The 23268-nt window shown below is 47.7% G+C and overlaps 1 protein-coding gene and 1 long non-coding RNA gene across 2 annotated transcripts; both read right to left on the reverse strand.

Moving 5' to 3' along the window:
- Nucleotides 1-1153: 1153 nt before the first annotated feature.
- Nucleotides 1154-10136, reverse strand: LOC116451718. The gene is made up of 3 exons (XR_004243308.1): nucleotides 9249-10136; nucleotides 1950-2233; nucleotides 1154-1341 (listed from the first exon to the last, which is right to left on the reverse strand). It is a non-coding gene; the product is annotated as an uncharacterized LOC116451718 (long non-coding RNA).
- A 2578-nt stretch (nucleotides 10137-12714) lies between these two features.
- On the reverse strand, nucleotides 12715-23260 carry MFAP3 (microfibril associated protein 3). Its single transcript, XM_032124707.1, has 3 exons — nucleotides 23180-23260; nucleotides 18087-18545; nucleotides 12715-16723 (listed from the first exon to the last, which is right to left on the reverse strand). The coding sequence occupies exons 2-3, from the start codon at nucleotides 18364-18366 to the stop codon at nucleotides 15978-15980; spliced, it is 1026 nt and encodes a 341-aa protein (XP_031980598.1). The 5' UTR covers nucleotides 18367-18545; nucleotides 23180-23260; the 3' UTR covers nucleotides 12715-15977.
- Between the last annotated feature and the right edge of the window lie 8 nt (nucleotides 23261-23268).

Here is a 23268-nt window from a genome sequence, read left to right on the forward strand (position 1 = left end):
TTGCCTTTACTTGATGCAGTTTGCAGCTTAATGGGATTTATTTTGCGCATGTCCGGTTGGAGCTGCTGCTGGAAGCCACTGTGCCAGCAGCACTGGGGATGCCAAGGACAGCCCCAGCCTGGTGCTTGGCTGGGGCAATGGGATGGGGAAGAATGGCCTGAGCTGGCACTGCCAGTCTGAGGGGCCACAGGAGGGGCTGCATTAGGCTTTGCTGAGCTGGTTGCATTTCTCTGTCAGAGCTCTTGGCCTCACCAAACTGCCCTTCTCAGCAGAGCACTTGACATGTGCTTCACTTTGAAGGCAAGCAGAGGCTCAGCTCACCCCAGTGCAACGGGCACATTTGTTAATGTCTGGGCTTGGGGTTTTTTCCTGATCTAAAGCAGTTAAACAGCAATTGTGGCTCATCCTGATGGCTTGTTTTCATCTGGGATGTGCCACTTCTAGGGAATGCCACATCTTTTAGGGAGAGAGCAGAGAGCTGAGGACAAACTCTGACAATGCAGCTGTGATGGCTTTATTTCCTCTTAAGCAATTCAGACTTCGGAGACTCTGTTCCCACTGTGGCACTCTGTAGTGATGAGGAGTAAACTCCTGGCCCCTGTGTTTGCATTTCCCACCCTCAGACGTGACTCAGACCCCAGTGTCACAGACCGAGGCTGTGAAAGCACACGAACCTCTGCCCACAGTGTGTCCTTCAGCTGGAGACTAATTACGAGATGATACTGGCAATGCCAAAACTTTACAAGGCTTCAGAAAGTGATTAGACAAATTCGAGGAAGAAAAAAAAAACCCATCAAGAGCTATTAAGCATTGAGACAAGCTCTGGGACCCAGATGGGAGGATGCCAGGGAAATGTCCCTCCAGACTGTCTGTTCTCTCCATTACATCCACTCTTCCAGAACCAGCACTGGGATATTGGGCTGAAGAGGCCCTTGATCTGGCCCAGACATACTGATTTGGGGCTTCACCTCCTCTCCTCTCCCCTCTCCCCTCTCCCCTCTCCTCTCTCCTCTCTCCTCTCCCCTCTCCCCTCTCCTCTCTCCTCTCTCCTCTCTCCTCTCCCCTCTCCCTTCTCTCCCCTCTCCCCTATCCCCTCTCCCCTCTCCCCTCTCCCATCTCCCCTCTCTCTCCTCTCCCTCTCTCCTCTCTCCTCTCTCTCCTCTCTCCTCTCCCCTCTCCCCTCTCTCCTCTTTCACCAGGGATTATTGTAGGGTCTCTGTGCTGCGCTCTTTTTGCCATCAGCTTCTGGAGGTTTTTTAAGCAAGAGCTGGTATCTCTTGATGCTGGAGCAGAATGTCAGGCACATCTGGAGTGCTGCAAAGAAGCCTTTGGAATGAGGATCTGTCATGGAGAAAGCAAAGGGTGTCTCTTCAGAAAAAACTTGTTGAAATGAGGAGAAAAAGGAGGCTGGAAGAGATTTCTCTTGGTTTTCACAGCTGAGGCTGGCACGCAGGAGTGACAAAGCCTGAAAGCCCACAGGATGCAGCCAGGGAGGGCTGTGCCATCAAGCTGCACCAGCAGCTGGCTGGGGCTGGGCTTCAGCTGCTGCTGGAGAAACCACACCATAGGAATGATGGCTTTTATGTTACAAGTGAGCTACAGAATCAGGTATCCAGTGAGCAGCAACCTCAAGTACATTTTAGTACTCTCTTCACTGCTTTTATGTTGGATAAATCCCTGGTTCAGTCTGTTTCTCCCAGCTAGAGCTGTTAGTGTAAATAAAACCCTGCCCTTAAGCCACTCTTTCTGGCTCCAGGCCATGTTGTCCTGGTTTCAAGCCCACCACCCTGCCCTGCCAGCACCTGGCAGCACAGTGGGATCTGTGCCCAAAGCCACACCCGGAGCCTGCCATGCCCCCAGGAGAGGCAGCGTGCCTGATCCCTTTGGTACCAGCTCCTGTAGGTCCCCTCAGTCTGTGCCTGCCCAGGGCTACCCAGCAGTGCACTCACCAATGTTGCCTTTTTCCAAATAACTGAGCCACTCCTGTGTCCATCATCTCTTGGAGGATGAGATCTTGCTCACACAGGTCTGCTTCACTGCCTGCTCCTTGCCCAGCTGGGAGATGCTGCTGGCTCTGCCTGTGTCCCAGCAGGGGACCTGGGGATGGGGAGAGGTGAGTGCTCAGCTTCTGCCTTCCCATCTGGTTTTGAGCTGTGATTCCAGCACGGAGCTGTGTGTTGGGGCAGTATTTCATGCTTGCTGGTGTCGGCTGATAAACCTTTGATTTTCACTTCTGGGAATAATAGCACAGTAATGAATTATATTCACAAGAATAACTGTAATAGTCATAAAACCACAAATAGAAGAAAATTGTAAATCAGTCACCCCCTTGTAATGTGCTTACTTCATCTGAATCACCCTCCCTGGGCAGATTATCAATTTTATTTGGCTTTTCCATCCTAAACTTTTATTAAGTGGGGTGCCTCATGCGTAAAGATACTGAGCACAGGCCATATGTTCCAGGGATTTATCTGTTTACTTTGCCTTCCTTCCCTCCCTCTCCCCTCCCTCTCATGGCTCTCAGGACCTGCAGGCAGCTGACCTCGGTCCATAAAAGACACATGTCCCCAGTGCCACTTTACCTTTATTATGCAAAAAAAAAAAAAAGGCTGTCAGTGATGCACAGGCCTTCCTCTGTGCCGTGCAGCATTAACCAGCCCCTGCAGCACAGTAAGACTTCCATGTAATTAAAACAGAAAGCCATTAGCATAGCTCCAGGGTAATCAAGGGGACGCATCCTCAACCCCAGTGTGTCCTGGGCTGTGACATGAAGATGCTGCTGCTCCCAGTCCATGGGGCAATGCTTACCCTGAGCCCTGTGGGTAAATGGGACAGCTCCTGGGCTTGGAGAGGGGAGAGAGGCAGCAGGGAAGCACCAGAGGCAGGACGGTGACAGTTTTACCACCGTGCTGGTGACAATTTGCCCCTGTGCTGCTGGGACTGAGCAGATGGAGAGCGTGGTTCTGAAGGCAGAGCCATGGCACCAAGCGCTGTCTGCTGTGGCACTCCCTGTGCTTTCTCCTGGCCAAGGAGGGAAGCAGCAGCAGAGAAGAACGTCTGGGCCCAAGTATCCTCTCTTGCTCGGTGCTGCGTGGTAATTTTTAGCAAAGTCTTCATCTTCTCCCTTTTTATTGCAGAATCATATAAAAAATCCCTTTCTTTCTCTCAAAGCCACCTGTTCATGCCTTTTTCCTTGTCTTCTATCAGAAATCCTCTGGTTTCAGTTGTGTTCAAGGGGTGCAAGGCTGGCACACAACCAACTCGAAATCAATGCCGATGGGAAAGAGGTGAGAGCAGCCCCGTGAGCTGGGGAAAGGTGCAAATTCCAGTCAGCAAAACGCAGCTGTTGGGTTCAGTGACCCTTTTGGAGGCAAGCCTCACGCTGGAGTGGAGTTTGCTTCAGCTGGACGTGAACCTGCCAGGGCCTGCGTGGTATTTCATGGCTTTTGGAAACACCGGCTGCAATTTTCCATCATAACACAGCAGGCGAAAAGGGAAAAACCACAGACCGTGTGATTTACGAGATGCTTCTTTTGGATATTTCCATCTGTGATCCGAAATTACCGAGTAATGTAGGAACCCCGAATCGTTGCTCCAACTGCTCCCACTGTGGGTGCTTTTGCCATGATTTTTCATGCAGCTCCAGCTTCTCCTCCCCCATCCCCAGCAGCCTCCAGTGCTGGCTCTTGCCCCTGCCCAGCAGCAGGTTGGTTTTGTGGTTCACGATGGTCAGAGCACCTTGGGTTGTTACTGATGGCTAATGGAGCTGAAACCATCTGCACCCATCAGGGACTCTTCGTCAGTCTTTTTACAGCTTAGCAGAACCTGGAACATCTTTTGAGTGAAGGATGTGCTGGAGATCAACATTTCTGCTCTGGCAAACAGCTCCTTGCAAACTCAGGCTCATTTTCTTGAGCAACAGGGTCTTGGCAAACACTGGCGCTCTGAGTGTGTGTTAGTGCAGGCACCATCCTGGGCTCGTCCTCCTGGCACTGCACATGTGGGCATTGCCTGGCTTTTCATTAGTGTGGGCTCAGGGATGACCAGAGAGGGGTCAGGGGGCTTTGTCCAGCTCCCCCATTCCTCCTCTCATTGCTTCTGCTGAGGGGCTGGGCAGAGGCAAGGCTTGTAATGTGATTTTCCCAGTCTCCCTGGAGGGGCTTGCATTTTCAGCCTGGAGATATCTCAGATCACCAGCCCTTCTCCTGCTGCTGCTGGATTCATTTGGGCTTTTCCAGAGCTCCTGTTTGGCCTCCTCTGAGGAAAACCAGAGTCTGCCAGGACTGTGCCATAGGGAAGGCTCCTGCCCTACTGTGCAGCTCAAATTATTCCTGGCTTTGGCAGAGCTGGAAAACAGGCTGAGAACACCTGAGCTGCAGAGGTGACTGGGCAGGGGGTGGGTGGAGGGCAGGCAGAGGGCACAGGGGTCACTGTGACTCGTGCAGGTGCTTCATTCAGCACCCAGTACACAGCATTACCTGCACCTCTGTGATCCAAGAGGAGCAGTCACTGGAGCATGGAGAAGGGAAACCCTGGAGACAGAACAGCATCTGCTGGAGGTTCAGCCCAAGAGGTGCTGCCCAGAGAGGGTCTTGCTTGCATTTTCCAGGTGACGGATTGACATGTGCTCCCCAGTCCTCTGTTTCCAGAGATCCCAGAGACTGGGGGGAGCCCAAGGTGAAGAGCATGAGAGCAGAAAAACCCTCGTAGGATCCCTGCAGGGTGTGTGAACTGCCCTTGGTCCTCCAAAAAGCACTGTGGGAGTGAGTTGTTGCTCATGCTGCTTCACAGCTCCGCAAGGGGTGGGGACAAAAGCCTTGTAGGAATTGGATTTTAAAGGCAAGTTCAAAGTTCAAAAGTAGCTGTAATTTGAACAGAAATCTGCTCTTTGCAGCCAATTAGCAAGGCTGTGAAAGCAGCAGGAGTATCTCATGTTTTGACAGCATTAAAAAGGCAACAAAATGAAACAGTGTGGATTGAACATGGCACCCACGAGAGCTGCTCAGAGCCGATCTGGTGGTGGCTGCAGCAGCACAGCAGGTCCCAGGCACCAGCAAGGTCCCAGCCTGCCCACCAGAACCAGCATCTCTGCCCTGCCCTGCCTGCTGGGCTGCTGTTGGCAGGAGAAAATGGCACATTTTTTGTTAACTCCATCCAGAGCAGCTTTGCATGCAAGGGTCTGTGTTTACTCCACGTGCTCCCCTCTTTATTCTCCTTGGGTTGAAAGTTTTCTTGGGTGGAAAGGCCTGGTTTGGGCTGTCTCTGTGCAGGGCAGGCAGAAAGGGAATGCTCCATCTGGCTGGCTGTGCTCGTCTGAACAGATGAGTTTGCAGCTGTTTCACTGTCCCAGCAGAGTGAATCAATGGGTCTTTAATTAATTTATTAATAAAATAATAATTATTAGTTTAATTAATTCAGCAGACTTGGGGAATGACACAGGTCTGGCACAGTATCCAGGGTGTCACCTAGGGAGTGCAGAGGAGGAGGAGGAGGAGGACTCTTCCTGAGATGGGCTTCCCTGTGTGTAGGGTGAGGGATGCTCCATTGTCCTGAGAATGCAGGAGACAGGTCCTCAGGTGATTTCTTTTCATAGGGCCTATGAAACACTGAGGCTCCCAAAGAGACAGGTTTTGGCTCTCTCTTGACTAGCAGATAGCGAAAGACTCCATGTTTGCTGTCCCTCTGGGACCTGCTTGTATCAAGAGCCTCTTGGTGCATTTCCCAATGGTTTTCTTGTGAAAAGGGGCTGATGTGATTACCACAGTGCAGGTGTGCCCCTAAACGAGGGGCTCCAAATGCCCCTTGTCCCAGCTGAGGCAAGAGAAGGCTCTCCAGACGCTTGTTGCACGTGGCACGAACAGGAGCAAGCAGGATCCAAGCCCCCTTTATTTTGGCACCTGAGAAGGATGGAGGCCCCATCCCTGGGGAGCTTCCTGCCCCACTGATGAGCTGTGTCCCCTTCTCGGGATGCTTCCCCGGCGACAGCAAGCGACCAAGGCAGAGGCTTTGGGAAGGGCATTTCGAGGCACCTCCGGTCCCGGGCGGAGCCGGGGTGGACCTGCAGCCTCTGCACCAGCCCTTGCTCCGGCCGCTGGGATCGCATCCCGCTGCCGGCTCCGCAATCCGATTGATGAGGAGCAGCGGCGCGGGCGGATCGGGAGCGGGCGGAGGGGGAAGGGGGCGGGAGGATGCTCAGTGACCCGCTCCCTGCTCAGGGTTTCTCTTTTGGAGGTGAACACTGGAAAGCAGCTCCCTCCCTCTCCCCTCCAAGCCAAAAAAAAGCTGTGACAGCTTGATTTAGGGCTGGATAATGAGACAATTGTGAGGAGGATGGGTACGGCGGGAGCCTGCGCTTGCCAAATCATTTGGCTTAAGTGATCAAATATTTTTATGCATCGTTTATTCCTTTAAGGTGACCATAAGCCGCTTCTCCTGCAGCTCTGAAATGAAAAGAGCAACGCTGGAATTCACCCAGGCTGAACCCGGTGCGACAGAGAGGGGTGGGTGGCCGCCAAGGACCTCCTGGCCACCGAGGACTTGCCTGGCAGCCTGCGCCAAGCGGAGGGTGGGCGAGGGGATCCGGCCTCTCCAGGGCCTCCCAGGGCACGCAGCAGGCAGGGGCACCACTGCAGGTAGCATCCGTCTGGCAGGGCTTGTGCCACCCGGGCTGTGGTTGCCCGTCCCCGGGGACGGCTGCGTGCCGTGGCAGGCTGCTCCTGCCATCCGCCGTGCGAAGGGAAACACCCAGCGAGCCAAGACCGGCGCAGGAGTAATTGCCAGGGAATGTTTTCCGCATGCCATTAAGTCGCTGTGATCACTAAATACTTCAGTCAGAGCTGGATCTGTTAATCTACAGAGAAAAAAGGACAAACCAAATCCATTCCTTGTTGGCTTTTACCTCCTGCTGCAGGATGCCAGCGGTGGGAATTGCTCTCGGTGCGGGTAGGATGGGGGCACACAGCTCAAATTCCAACCTTCTCCTTCGGATATCGCTGCTCCCAGGTGCCGACTTCAGCCCCCTGAGCCCCCCAGTCCCTGCAACCCCTCCTCCTTTGGGTTCAGGCTGGCTCCCACCGGGGTTTCTTTGCCCACCCAGGCTTTAACACACTGTGTTTGGAGAAAAGCGGCTGCTGAGTGTGCTGTGGGACCCCGGGTGGGTTGTGGCGAGGGGCTGCAGCTGCCCGGGGGAGGAAGGGCCGTGTGTCGGGGCAGGCAGCAGCAGCTCCATCGCTCCTGCCCGCAGCGCCCGGCTGCTCCTCCATGCCCAGAGCAAACCAAGAGCTGCCTCTAGCGGGGCTTTGCGGGGCTCCAGGCGAGGAGCTCCTGCCCGGCCCTGCCCTGGGGACTGCTGCCTGGCCGTGGTGTGTCCCCATCACCCAACAACTGCACGGAGAGAGACCCCCCCGGCCTTCCCATCCCTTCCCCCACAGGCATCTCCCTTTGTTATCCACTTTTCCCTGGTCCCCGGCATGGTGCTGCCCCTCCTGCCGCTGCCACTGCCAGCCCAGATCCTGGCTCTGAGCTCACCTTTGTGTTCTTGTCTTTGGATTCTGCTTGGCACGTAAAAACCTTGACCCAGGCTCCCTTTCAGCTAAACAAAAGAAAGCCTTCGCTGCCGGGATGAGAGTGGCAACAAAGGTACACCTGGCATTTTGCTAAGGACAGTTTGATGGGAAGAAAAACACAGGTGCTCACAGGCAGAAAGAGATATGTGGGGATGGATGGAAAATGATAAAAATGTGGACCATGTGTGCTCCTTTCCAGGGTGGCTTCAGTGGCACAGCGGGAAGTGTCAGGGACTGAAGAGAGCTGGTCTGTCCCATTGTCCCCATGCCTGAGGGGTCATGCTCAGCCCTCAGCACTGTCCCACTTACACCCTGACTGTGTTCTGTACTGCTTCTAAGGACACCTTTCCAAGTCAGGAGATGCTGGAACATGCTCTGGCTGAGAGCTAAGAGATGGGGCAGCTCATGAGTACAACATATCCCAAGGTGCTATTTTGGACTCTCACAGCCACCAGATTCTGTTTTCTCTTATTCAAAAACCTCTCTGTGACAAACCTTCGCTAACTGTTCTCTTATTTCACCTAGAGAATGAGCAGACAGAAAACCTCACGGTCCTTCTGGAGCTCCTGGCCAGGTGAGATCCACCAGCATCTATGGGAAGCAGAGGTCTCCTCTCCCACATGCTGCTGATCCTCTGCACTTCCCCCTTTGTTCAGAGCAAGTCAAGTGACATAAGACTTCCTTGATCACACACCCAGGGGTGCTGCTCTATACTCCTGCGCTTCGAGAATGAGCAACTAGTCTGTGAGGCTTCAGAAGAAGGCTGAAATTCCTGGAAACATCTGAACTGAAATGCAGGGAAGAAAAAAATGAGATAGAGGTGAATTGACAGCTGGGGCTGACACTCCCAGCCCAAACTCACAGGAGGGAGAGAGGCTGGCCTGTGCTCCCTGCTGCCCGTCGAGGAAGGTCACTGTGGTTGAGGCATGTCAAGAGAGTTGCCATTCTGTATGACCAGTATTGGTATTTGCAGCTCTGCATTTAACAATGGTGATAAAGGTAACCAAACTGTTGGGAACAAAGACAGATGGGGAGCCCCCTGGAGCCAGTGAGGGATTCCCTGCTTTCAGTCAGCAGCAGCAATTTATATTTCAGTTGCTCTATGGACTCAGAGCAAGGAGCAGGGCAGAAGTGCTTTGCAAAAACACAGTAGGAAGGAACACGCAGACACCAAATTTGTCTCTGCTTGAGCTTCTAGACCTGTTTATGCCATCTTTTGACATCACCAGGAAATATTGCAGGGGTTATAAACTTTTCCCAGAAAATATTTTGATGAGCAGAAGTCCCTGATGGGATAACAACCGGTAACTTCCTGCAGACAGGTGCATCCTGACAGAGTGACCCCCTCTTCCCTTCCTTGTCTTCCCTCTCAAGGCTTTGCTGAGGTCCTGCCAGCAGGCACTGCACTTTAGATCTATCTGAGCTATGAGGTTCAAGGTTCTTTCAGAAATACAGCCTGCAGCACCAGGACTGGGAATGAAAGAAGGGGAGAGAGGTGTGAGGACACTCCAGCTGCAGAGCCATTGACCTTGGCCTGCCAGCCAGGTCCACAGCTCAGGTCTTTGGTGGCTGTGGATCCAGAGCTGCAGAGTGGAGACCTCTCTTGCTATTCTCCGAGTTCTCCCTTTGTCATGGCCCTGGCACCCCTCCTGTCTTCAGATGTTGTCTCTTTTCTCCTCTTACCTTTGTGTGGTGTCAAGCCGGCAGTGGGGACAGCTGGCAGCCTTTCTTCCTTTGACACGGAGTCATCCAGCACGGGGCTGTGTCTGTGCTGATATTGTATCCATGCAACCTGTGTTCCAAGGATCGTGCTTGCTTCATTTCTGTGGGTTAAAAAAAAGCCAAAACCCAGTAAGAAAACAGCCTTGCTCAGAAGAGTCCTAGCAGTTAATTAGTTTCAACATTGCAAGGCCCACTGCCCAGCAGCTAAAAATCATCGTCTTTGAATGGTGAATTAAGTCAGCCAAGCAATAAATCTGTGCAACAAAACAGTCCCTTTAGCTCAGAGAAGCTCTCTTTCCCCAAAACACTGAGAAATGTTTTTTTTCTGAGAGCCCACAAGGTCATCGAATTAATAAAGCATTTCAAGTAATCGGTGGAAGTGAAGTGACACCCTGCTGCAAGAGATTTGCTGTTAAAGCCAACTTTCTGTAACAGAGTGTGATGCATATAGGATTTCCAAAGCAAACCTGTCCTCTAATTTAGGACAGTTGTCCAAACTCCTTCATGTATGTTCTGGTCCACTGTCCTCCTCCCTAGTCATTATTTAGGAGAGTTAAGCTTGAGAAAACTCACAAGAGAAAAAAAAAGAGAAAGAAAGAAAAATGAAAACTTGGGATTCTCCCATTGACCAGGCAAGATACTCTGAATATTTTCATGCACCAAATTGAAGACACCAAGGAGAGAAAGCAAGTGAAATACTGAAAATCTCTTGAGATAATGGTGGGACAGGCTCATGTGCTTTACAGTGGCTGCTTTCTGTCCCTTATCACATATAAGTACAAAGCTATCACAAGACTGCTGCACCCAGAATTTTGGAGCTACTCCTTTGATATGAACAGCACTGGTGTCAGGGACATCTCCACGACCCAGCACAGACAGCAAGAAGGTCCAAAGCCCAAGAAGCAACACTCACAGACATCCAGGCACTAAATAAACAAAAGGAGTTTGACTTTCAGTTAAATTCTGCAGGCTTAGGCTGAACGCAGAATGATGTATGCAGGCGAGGCAGGCACATAAATCCAAGTATGGCCCCTGTGTTGTGTTGCCCTCCAGTTCCTTTCCTGCATGTTTAGGGTGGCCCTGATTTGGACTGCAGGTGTAGCAGCAGTGGGCATGGAAAGGATGAGATGGGTGATGCATTAAGAGATGCTTTGGGGCAGATATTAGGGAAATCTTTCCAGTAGTCTGGGTAGTTCAGCAGGAGAACAGATTGCCTGGGAGATGCGACATCTCTGCCAGCAGCTGTTTTTAAGCCAGGATGGACATCTGTGGCTGAGAGCACATCCTAGGTGGCCTCTCATGCTCCCTTTAAACCCAGGGCTGTTCTCAATGTCCTGATCTATAGAGGAAGAGGAAGTAGCACGGGACAGAATTTTCACTTTCAACTCTTGCAGATGGACCATAACAGGTCTTACAGGAGAGCAGGGAGCAGGGAAGGCATGAGGAGCTCCAGCCAGTTATCTCCAACCCCTGTAGTGGAAGTTTGTGTGATGGCAGCCTCTGCCTTGCACTTAGAGCTGAGTATGTTCCCTTGCTTTCCACTGAAATGGCTTTTTGCAAGTTTGTAGAATCATTTAATGTGAAATATATATTTAATAATTTGGTTGCGCAAAGAGGTACCGAATGGGACAAACATAAAGAAGAGCTGGCAATAGCCTCTGCAATACTGTGCCCACTGGGTCCCTTCTTCATGAAATCCTAGCCCAGGTTCCATTTGCCTTGGATTCACTCAGTACAAGCCTCTTGAGAGAGTGTCCAGTCGCAGAGCTCTGCCCTCCCAGCGCTGTCACAGCTCACAATGACCACGGTGCCAGGGGCAGCTGAAACCCGAGGGATGCTCATCCCGCTGCCGCCCCTGACAGCGCTGACATCCAAACCCAGCAGCACACACAACGTGGCTCCAGCCTCTGCCCACTCATTGCCATGCACCAGAAGCCCCAGATCCCATATGGAGTGTGGCTGCAGATGGATGGACATATGTGGATGCATTCACATCCCCGCCGATGGAAACGTCCCCGTGCAGCCGTAACGCTCGAGTGTGTGGTTTGCGTTTGGGGCAAGAGAGGATTTTTCTCCCACTAAATAAATAAAATATGTTCAGAGCAACTTGGGATAGAGCCATTCTAATCCTTTTATTCTTTCCAAAAGGAAAATGATTCCATATTCAGGGCACTGTGCAAACAATTAATTAGCCTAACGAAAATGAAAGGCTTAATTGCTCAGTATTATTGCGCTCATTGGCAGCCAGGCGTGACCAAAGAATAGGTACTGTTTTACCAGGGATAAAGAACAACTTTCCAGCTTTTAGGGCTTTTTTGGTATTTCAGCATCTAGCAGAACGATTTTTTTTTGAATGATGGTGCAATTCTCACTTCCACATGCAAAAAAGCTGGCAGTATTTGGAGACATCTGAATGAGCTGCTATCCAATAAAAAAAGAGGAGACTCAGCTGGTGTGAAATGACCTGGCTGAAGGGAAGTCGATAAAGCTGTAACTTGCCTGAGTTGAATGACACCATGGTGTCTCCATTGTGTCTCCAGCTGGAGACTTCATTCACAGAAGTGCTGTAACATTAAGAAAAAAATGTATTTTTTAAGGCATGCACCTAGAATTAAAGTACAATCATCCTTAAAGCAGCTCCCTTTTCAATGATCTGTTGTTACCAGATGGAAAAGTGCTCTAAATGGATGCAGATGAATTTGTTCACTGTGGATAGGATCATGAGGGGTCAGGTTACAGGAGCTTTAAAAAACTGAACCGTTATCATTAATGCATCTCTCATAACAAGGAGATAGAAAGCAGATGCTGACTGAGTATTGACCTAGCCTGAGGAGTATGGGTCCAGTAATTCTTCCTTTAGGCAGCTGATTCTCATGGGAAAATCCCCAAACATTCAGCTGTAATGCCATTATCTGCCTTGTGCAGATACTGGCAACCAGAGACTCTTTAAAAGCACGGTGGGTGAATTCTGCTCATTCACACTTGCACACCCCCTGGAAGGCACTTCAGAGGGTTTCTCAGCAAGGTGGATTTTTGGTGTTTGGGGTGTGGGATTACAAAAAGAGAGGTGCTTACAATATGGAATAGTACAATCATGTGAAAAAGGTGAGAATAAATAAAACAGATTTGTGACTGAAGGTCACACACAAAATGTGAAACAAAGAAGTAAACAAGGACCTTCCTGAAACCATTTCAGGTCTGTAACTGTTTGTATATGCAGCTGGGAACAATTATCAGGTGCTCTTGAGGACTTTAAGACAAAAAAAAATGACAGTGATGTCAAGCAGGAATGGTCCTTCAGATGACTGAATATTCCAGTAACCTCTGTCAGGTTGATTAACAACATTCTGCTGAGCTCAATACAGCTGCTACATAACCTTGGAGAGACAGGCACTCCTCACTTGTAAAACAGAAAACTCCACCAGAACAAGGTTTTTCTTTTGAATTTATTCTGCAAATCTACTAATTCATTTTATGAAAGTATGAAATCCTACGTGGTTACATTAAACAGTTACATTACAATCCAGGTAATGCAAATCATCACTACAAAGTTAGTTTTAGGTACTCTTGGATAACAAGTAGATTTTAGGTCTTTTAAAATAAGTCACAAAGAAGAGATAGAATAGCCTTGTGATTGTCAAAGACTTTAGTTTAAAGCAAGGAAACCACTGCAGAATCTCCTCATCCTAAAAAAAGTTAAGAGAGAAACACTTTCAATGTTAATGTTCAATTAGATTCATCAAAGAAATTTAAGTGCACACATCTACTCTCAGGATAACTAGAACAGTTCACAAGTTGTTTGGAAACTGGTGTCAAATTTTATTCTCTGGAAATCACTTTTACCATTTAACATCACCATCGTCCTTGCTTTCAGATGCATAAAAATCCTGTGAAATGCACCAGAGCTCCAAATCCTCTCTAAATGAATTCAGTGGGAGTAGGATCAGTTCCTACATTCAGAGGGTACTCCTGATACACCAAAATCCTTACAAAAGCACCTCCTTCCCAGGAAGGAAATTAATTTAAGGAACAAAATACTGTAGTAATTCAGGAAAACTCTCAGCTTTGCTATCCAGCAATTGACACTGCAACTGCACTTCTGAGGACCTTTATGCATGGTCATTCTTTCCTCTCAGAAAGCAACAGGAAGACATCAGGTAACTGCGCTGAAGAACTCAGAGCTACATAAATAAAGCAGAAAAAATCAAAGAAGAGATCAAATCTTTCTAGAAACTGCTCTCCTGACACCCATCTGACACACCTCCAGTGTCATCCTGCTGCCTGTCAGCTGCCACTTCTGATGTGACACCTGTCAATCATAACTGCTTCTTAGGAAGCAATTAAATAGGGTTTAGATTTTGTAGTGGCACCTCTCACTGCGTGTGTTTTTAGGGGTTACACATCCAATGTGCTACTGCTGCATATCATGCAACAGTTTCACAGAAGCAAGGAGAGCTGTTTTTGGGCAAATAAGGCAGGTGCAGGTACATTCTGATGGCCTGTGGCACAAAGGAGATTGAAACAGATCATTCTCTCTTGTAGCCTTCACCTCTTTCAACCAGTGCATCCTAAAGGGTGCAAACTCCCAAATCTCCCCTCACACATGTGCAACAATGAATCCATTGTAGCTCAGAAGTGAAGCCAGCAGCTTCTCTCTTCCAACAGAAATAGGAATTTATCCACAGAGTATCTTTTAACACTGATAACCTCAAAAAAACTTAAAAGAAACCAGACAGGTCACACAAAACTGTACAAACTTTTCACCTGGACATAAAGTGCTATCAAACTATGGAAGCAAAAAAAGAAGTCACTGTTGAGGCAGCTACTTGAAGTGTGTACAGAAGGCTTTATTCCCCTGAAGCAGATAAAGTTTGCTACAGTCTTGGAAATGGCACCAAGCTGGTGGGAATGTTACTATAATAAAGGCCAGCAATTTTCTTCCTGACAAACCTGACAGGCCAAAGGCAACCAGGGTGATTTAACTGGTGGCTGACTGCAGGAATTTCCCCAGAAGGTAGTTTAAAATGGTAATAGATGCTGTCATTTTCCTCTCTCTGACATAGTAACTGTAATTCGTTCAGCCCCTTCATTCTGAGCATGCATTACCACAGACAGCCCCACCCTGCTATTACCACTGGGCCTGCTTGTTTTCCACCTCTACTCATGTAAATGTAATGTCAAATCCTCTTAAGAATCCTGAGCAGCCCTCCAGAATCACTTGTTCAACTGACATTTCTGTAATAATAAGGGAAGAAAAAAGAGTTGTGTGAAATTAAATGGTGCTCCTGTTGCCAAGTTGTTAAAATTATATGGCAATATGCTTCCAGTAGTTGTAAGAAATTAATTTGTGGAGTGCTTACAAGCTTTACATCTACTAAATCTCAACAGGATATAAAATACTATTTAAGTGATACAAATGTTAAGGAGAAAAAAAAATCAGCACCAAAGAGTGGAAGAAGAAAGTAGATTCTTGTCTGCACTCTAATTCCTGGAGGTTGGATCTCTACAGCTGAGGAAGCCAGGTGGGAGATCCTTGGTGAAGTACTTTTGTGTGTATGTATGTCAGCACCTGCAGCTCTCCCTTCTGCCACCTCTGCAGCACATGAGGCTGGGCTCTAGTAGTGAGCCACTCCACTCCTGCAAACAGTGGCTGGCAAATAGCTCAGCCAGCCCCCCACTCTCTCTGCCACTGCCTTGTGACAGGACCAGCCAGAGCAGAGCGACTCAGTGTCACTACTTTTCACCTGCTTTATTATAATGCTGTTCAGAAAGATGTGCCTGGCACCTATCTGTAGATGATAAATTCATTTATTAGTTATGCCACTATGTGATTACTGTCATCCTTTTCTCACAACAACGTCAAATACATACAAAACTTTGGATTTTCTACAGTGAGTGAAATCAGCAAAGTCAAAAGCCAGGCAGTGCCAGCAGTGCTGTCCCTGCTCCATTCTGTGGGACAGAACCAGGGTAAGGCGCTTTGGCAATCAGCACCAAGTTTAAACAACAAGCTTTTAGAATACACACAAGTTTCCTGCAGATGCACAGAAAACTGAGACCTCCTGGTTGTTCTCTAAGCTGCTTTGAAACGACAACAACTCATTTAATCCAGCAGCAGATCCTGGCACTATTCTTTTCCTAAGTACAGTACATTTTGATAGCAACACACAAGCACGCAACACAAAACAGATTTGTTCAAGCTCACCATGGTTCTGATGGGCTACACGCACCACGAGGCAACTCAAAAAGAGCACAGAACTCAATTCATCAGGACAACACTGACTCAAAGGAATTTCAGCTCAACTTCGTGAGGAAAGAAGGAGCTCACAAAGGAAAAGTTCTTATTGCAAGTTGTACTGCTCGGCTTGGTCACTTCTCACACAGATCTGAAGTATCAAAAGCTACCAAGGAGCCAAGGACAAAGAACTCCTGTTGTGTAACTATTTTAAATATAGCAAGCCTGCTTTAGAAAGAAAAGCCCCTGCACAATATTCCAAATGGCCTTTTCTGGCAGACTCGAATCGTTAAATCAACACTGACAGAAAATACACACTTCAGATCTAGTTCTGGCACCTTGCAATTTGGAAAACTCTTGTGCACATGGGACCGAGGCAGCTTGTTTGCAGACCCTTTTCTCACACTATCCTTGGATCACCCGAGCTTCCTGCACCCCCCTGGGGATCACTGGGCTCAGCAGGTGCCTTCCTCGGCAGGCACAGAGTGGCAGCTGCCGTGAGACACGGTGTCGATGCTCTGCCCCTGGGCCTGGGGGTGGATGGACACCTGCACGGCGATCTCCTGGCCCTGCTCGCTCATGGAGCCATCGTCCGAGTCGCCGGCCGGGGAATCGCTGCGCTTCATCTCCGGGTTCCTGGGGAACAGCGCGGCCTGGGCCCCGCAGCCGGGGGGCTGCTTGTCCTCCTTTCCCACCTCATCGGGGTCATCCACTCGCACGGCCTCGAAGATCTCCTCCATGAACGCCCTGCAGTTAAGGATCAGAGGCGGGAGGGGAATGCTCCTGGCGAGCTCTTCGATGTACCGAGCAAACTCCATGGTCTTAAACTGAGTGACTTTGGCCAGCTCGAGCGTTTTGGCAGATGTGATGATAGGGATACGCTTGGCTATCTCAAAAGCCTTCTGCAGCTTCTCAGCCCCTTCCGTGCGGAAGAACTCATTGATGGCCTTCTCCGTTTTGCGGAGGTGGCTGCTCATCATGCACAGGCGGGTGATGTTCAAAATGAGGGTGATGGCAAAGGCAACGAGGCACACAATCATGTAGTAGATACTCATGTCCCCTGAGGTGAAGATAACCCTCAGGGTGACTGTGTAGTACAAGGTCTCGTTATGATTAATGCCTGCACACGTGTACCGGCCCCGGTCAGCAAAGCTGACCTTTGTGATGTTGAGGGAATAATCAGCAATTCTCCACCGGTCACCTGCAGAGGGGAAAGAAATAAACAGAGCTCATGAAACAAAAATCCCAGGGTAAACATCAACAGGAGTCAAAGTTTGGCAGTAAGCAGTCCACTTCTAGCATCATAACAGTACACCAAGGACTGAAATGACACAGAAAGCCATAACCCACTTACCAATCCTACTGCTTAAAGGTAAATTATTCTGCATGCTTGCTACACTGGTTTTACTTCCTTCTCTCATCTGCACTTTCCAGTGTGTTTCTGGCCTGCTGGTTCTTCCTGACAGGGATCCTAATTCTTAACTAGGGCTTCTCACCCGATGTTAAAAGACTGTCCTCTATAAAGTCTAATTTTCCATACGTTCAGAGTCAAAAGTCAAGTGACCCATGAAAGAGATCAGTCTGTAAATGGCTCTGTTGGCAAAAGAACGCAGAATTTTCTCAAGACAGTTTTCTGCTGAGCATGCAGTGCTGACAAGCAAAACCCAAGTAAAAAGAAATCAATACAAGAAGCTTTATACAGCATTTGCTGTGCATTTTTAACATAGGGGGGAAACTGTTTCCATAACTCATTTCTTCTAATTACTCTACTTTGAACTGTTTTCATAACTTATTCTTCTAATTACTCTACTTTGAACTAATCTCCAGATGGCATTATAACTACAAAAAGGTTACTGAATACTTAAGGCAGAAAAATGGCCTCCAACAAGATCCTATCAATTAGTTTGATGACCTTCATTAATACTAACAGAGAGAAAAACACACACATCTCTAAAACACTTTTTTAAAATTGAAAACTGCAGGGACAGAACTGTAAGAGTCAATGGCTGGGAAAATATATTCCCCTTCAGTTCAAAAGGGTTAAATAGCAGGAATTCCATCGTTGGCCATTACATATTGTGTTACTTTCCACAGTCTTACTGGTGCATAAACCAAAAAATACATGTACTAAGTATGGTTTAAAATATCCTGTAACAAAATTAAAGCACCAACTGCCAGCTGATAAAGTCACAAGCTGTGGAGAATTGTGTTTAATTCATGCATTTGGAAAAATATAATTTAAACCAGAGCAATACTAAATAAAACCATCAGTTAGTATTAGGTAAGATGAAGACTCATTTCTTCTGTATGGAATACTGGGATGACTCTTGAACAAGGTGATTCTGTGGGGCACCAAAGCAGGATGGATGGGCTGGAACAGAAGTACTCAGGTGTAATTCCCATGCAACATGTCAGAGGGCAAAGGGCTTTGTTTTGCTCTCTCCTTATCTCCTAATTGTAAAAATGGGAGGATAGGAAGAGAAAATTATAATAAAGTCCCAGGGGTTTTCCAATACTGTAAAAAAGGGGAATAATGATGGATAGAAAACAGCAGGAAAACTCACCTTCATCTTTCTGTTCAAGCAGGTGTCCTCTGGAGTTATACCAAAGGATATGTTCATACTGGCTGATGTTCAGTTTACATTCAATTAAAATACTAGTCCCTTCTTTGGCTATGATATCATGGTGTGCTGGAGAACTTATTAAAGCTTGAGACACTGCATGAAGTGATGCATTGAAAGACCCAAAAGCAACTGTCCTGTTAAAAGCTACATTTTCCACTGTGAATCCAACTGAAAGATCAGCACTAACAGTCAAAATTAACAGGCAATAGCTGAGCTTCATGGAAAGCTAGTGAAAATTCTTTCATTTAATTTGGAGAAATGAGGTCGTATGATATCAAGCTGTCTGTTTTGCTCTGAGATAGGAGAGGGGGCTCTTGGTTTGTTCTGTGCTGGAAAATGTCTGGGATCCAAATGCACTTTCAAGACCATGAATATTTGAAGTGGAAACTGGAAGTACAACTGAAAAAAAAGGATAAAGCAGTAAGTTTATTAATGACAGCAAGGTTACCACGTATTCAAATTTAATTTCCAGTAAACAGATTTCGATTAGCGTAATACAAACTGTCAGCTGAGAGGTTCCAAAGCAAAGCTTTGCTCAGAACACAGTAATAAAATGAGGGTAAGAAGGCATTAGCACAGCCTCCAGTCCACTAGATGTTCATCTTCCCAACCAGATAAATAATCTCCGGAATAATAATCATTAAGGGGAAAAAGGTTTTGCAAAAAGAACAAATTGTTCAGACTACTCGAAATGCACAATTATCTTTAAAAGTGGATTCTGCATTTGTTACCAAAGAAAAAGTGCTTTCTTAATAGAGGAAGAAAAGAGAGAAAGAGGATGTCATTTCTGCCTCCCTCTCCACCAATATCAAAGTGCTTTTAAGCCCTGGTTTTCTAAAGCCAGTCTTTCATTTACCACCCAGAGAAAAACCAAAGCACACACACACATCTGATTATTAGCACTTACATCTACTTACTTGATTTTAGGGGCACAACTGGTATTAGGGGTCTAAATACTACGTAACATGATTTAATTACTTGGAAAAGTCTCCTGGTTGTTATCTACAGCCACAAGAGGAAGTCTCTTTCTGAATATCAGGACACTGATGTCTACATATACTTCCTTTTTTGCAATCTCTCTTGTTGCTGCTGCATTTTCTAAGCCTGCTTCCTGTTATTCTTGTTTGTTTTACAATGAGGTCCTGTTGAAAATCTTTTCGTTTATGCTGCTTCATCTCAGCAGTCATATATTCTTCATTGTCTTCTCTAGCCAAACTTCATAGCAATGTGAAAAATTGTTTTGTCTAGATACTCTTCAAATTGATGTGCACAAAAGATATTTTAAGACATTCGGATACAGCCTTTAATTTTCTGTCTTCTGCACACACAGATTTTCCTTTTTTACAAGCCAGAATAAAACCAACTTGTAACAAAATGAGATGACACTGATAAAGAGACAATCTGTTATCAATTTTCCTGGAAGCCTGATTCAAGAAAATTTCTAATCCAATATGTGTTCCCTGAAGTTATGATTCCATCCAGACTGCTCCAGAGCCTTAAAAAACCATTTACAAAGTACAGAAGCCACAAGCTCAAATGTTATCCTAAAGAATACCTCACTTCATACCATTGACTGTGTGACTTCAAATTTATCATCTTTTCTTCTACAAATAACAGATGTTAGGGGAATGGAATTTCATAAATATCACCACACAAAGGGACCCATTTACTTGATAAATAATGCAGACACTTTTCATCCTTCTAGCATTAGTAGTTAACACTATCTAAAGCACTTCTGAAAAATAATGTAATATGCATAAAGCCAGGTGATTTCTAGTAATTGTCTTTCATCAGAGACAAACCAAGCATATTCAAAAAGGGGAATTCTGCTGATAAGATGCTATCCAGACTGGGAATTTTTTTCAGTGAAAGTTAATTTGCCGAAGGTCAAACCAGATTCCAGACTTGACATCTGATGAGAAATGTGTTATTTGACCCATTTCCATTTCTGTTGTGGCTATTGCCAAAACCAGTTTAACAAAGAAGGCAAAGAAGACAGCTGCGTCCAACTCTCCTTCAAGCTTGACTAACCAACTCACCCACTGAATCCTGCAAGAGAAACTGGAAAACAGGCTCCCTACTTGTTTCTCTGTAAACAGCAATCCCTTCATCTGCCTTCTTCTTCTTTTTTTTTTTTTTTTTTAATCATTGGCCCCACTCTGTTTTCTATCATGCCTCTTGTCCTTTCATTTAAGATGAGACTACTGCAGAGAACTCAATTATACCATTGTGCTGGAGAAGCTACTTTCCCACAGCTAAACAGTTAAAACCACTACCAAGGCCTCTTTCATTCCTGTTTTTCACCAGCTACACTTCAGGGAAAGTGTTACTGAGTCCTGCTGCCTCTGGAGAAGAGCATCCCATCCACAGCAACAGCACAGGTCTGAAAAGAACCCAATACTAAGGCTGCTGTTGATAACAACTATTCTTTTGTTTGAGGGAGTGGTTTTAACCTTCCATTTTTAGACCTCTGGTGTTTTCAGTGTTTCAGAGCCCACAAAAGACTGCTGACACTGACCTTGTGCAGGCTCCTCACAGGCAAGCTGTGGACTGGTAGTAGTTTGTGGACCACTGACATTTGGGTTGCTTTAAAGGTCTGTCACACCTTGCAGTGGCAAGCGAGGTGCTGTGGTCCCAGACCTTCAGCTGACATCACCCCATGACCCAGCTGACTTTAGCTAAAAATGCATTTAAAAGCTTTTGCATGCATCAGACTTCACAGCACCTGATACAGTTAAAACAGACAATACTTCTGCAGCAAACACAAACCCTCAACTTCACCCTCGAATCCCAGGCACATAATAACTTACAGTCTTCTAAAACAATAACCTCCCAACTGAAACGTTAGATTTATTAGAGAATAATCCCAGTGCCTCTTGTACTCTGCCTGTGCTATTGTCATTTGAAATTATTAAATTTGAATTGTTAAGGTTTCCAAGCGTCTGTGACGTTTCTCCTAAATGACATTATGAATCTCACTCATTTATTTAACACAAGAAATACTCAGCAACATTTTCCCTCATAAGAATAATTATCTTCAGTAATTGCATATGCTCTCCACTATACTTGCACTGAGCCTGCATAATGCATAAACCATTGGTGATGGGTCATTTAATTTTACTATTAAATTCTTCAAGGTCTGATTTATTAGAAATTGTTTGTCTTTTGGAAAAGCCATTATTGCTAAGCAGACAGTGATCTCTCGCTGCCGAGTGCTGGGAACAATAAAATGATTTGCAAAATCCATATTCTTCATCCATTGCACTTATGCAAAACAGCTGCTGCAGCTGATAAAGGACCCAAAAAGGATAAAGCGTGATCAGTGCCAACATCACAATTCTTCAACAAAGTGTTAAGCTCAAGCAAGATGAAATGTGTCAGAATAGGAACTGGCTATTTTACAACTGAACCTGAAGCTGAGCTCAACACATTTAACCTTTATTAAACCATAAGTTGTAACAACAAATAGCAGTGGAAAGATAAAAATCTGTGATGCATGCGCTTGTATGAGTCATCCTTGGCTCCTACCCTGAAGAAGTGTATTTGTGTCTAACTTAGAGCACTCTAAGTAGTCCCACTGAGGTCAGTGGAAGCACTGATAGTACTTAAAATTACACACATTTATATGGCACTGCAAAATTGGGGCCCAAGAGGTTGCAAGTTCTATGGTTTTACATTCACTACTTATAACATCACATCATACCTGGAGTAACATGAGGCAATAAACCAAGACACACCAGACAGAGCACAGGCTGCTGATGTCTTGCAGAAATACAATTTGCAAGCCCCCTCTGACCCTCTGTCAAACCAGGGGGATGCATTTGGCAGAGCCCTACAGGCAGAAACTCTTGTGGGATTTATGAACATAGCATGGTCTTGACAAGAGCCATTCTGGGTGCACCCAGCATGGGAGAGGCCACAAGGGAGGGCTCACTTCTGCTGGCACCAGCCAAAGCTCTGCAGGGGAATGGCAGCACCCACGGTGCAAAAACCAACCTAAGGAGCAAATCCACAGGACACCAGGGCCAGCCTCGCTGGGTGAGGCTCCCTGGTGGGATTTGATGTTCTCCTGTGCACAGTCCCGTGGCTGCCTGATGGGATTTGGTGTTCTCCTGCACGCACCCCTTGGCTGCCTGACAGGACACGGTGTTTTGCTGTGCTTATCCCTTGGCTGCCTGACACCCGTCACGAGGTAACCTGCCACGACACAGCATCGGCTGCGCACCAGAACAGGTTTTTTTGCCCTGTCAGCTAAAAACCACCAGGCACAAAGTTCCACTTAGCATTACCCTGCTCCCACAGCCCCAGTGTGCTCCAAGTTCACTCGTGGAAAAGCCCCGGTCCCGCTGGGCTGGTGGTGGCAGTGGGACACACGACGCGACTACACTGCAGCCGAGGGCACCGGGCCACGGGGGTGATGCCACGCGGGCTGGTGTCACTGGGGCATGACGTCAAGCCAGAAACATAAACTCACAGAATATTCTGAGCTGGAAGAAAACCAAAAGGATCATCCAGCCCAACTCCTGGCCCTACTCAGGACACCCCGACAATCCCACCCCGTGCTGGAGAGCGCTGTCCAAACGCTCCTGGAGCTCTGGCAGCCTCGGGGCCGTGCCCATTCCCTGGGGAGCCTGGGCAGTGCCCAGCACCCTCTGCGGGAAGAACCTTTCCCTGAAATCCAACCTAAACCTCTCCTGACACAGCTCCGGCCGTCCCCTGGGTCCTGTCACTGTCAGAGCAGAGCTCGGAGCTGCCCTTCTGCTGCCCCTCGGGAGGAGCTGCAGACCCCGATGAGCTCTGCCCTCAGTCTCCGGTTCTCCAGGCTGACCAGACCAAGTGACCTCAGCTCCTCGTGTGGCTTCCCCTCGAGCTCCTCCACCACCTTCGCTGTCCTCCAAACCCATCCCTTGTTGCCCCAGCTCCATTTCCACGCCGGAGCAGCGAGGCGGGACACGGGCCCGCGGCCTCCCCCTCCGCCGCTGCCTCCCGACCCCGACCTCGCCAGGTGAACCTGGCGGTACCGCCGCTCTCACCGGGACGAGGGTACCCGGCCAGGCCCGGCCCGGTCCGTCCCGCAGCTCCGCCGCCGCGCCGGCCCCGCCGCCCGGACGCGCTTCCCCGG

This window comes from Corvus moneduloides, chromosome 15 (assembly GCF_009650955.1).
Source record: "Corvus moneduloides isolate bCorMon1 chromosome 15, bCorMon1.pri, whole genome shotgun sequence".
In the NCBI taxonomy this organism is placed as follows: domain Eukaryota; kingdom Metazoa; phylum Chordata; class Aves; order Passeriformes; family Corvidae; genus Corvus; species Corvus moneduloides.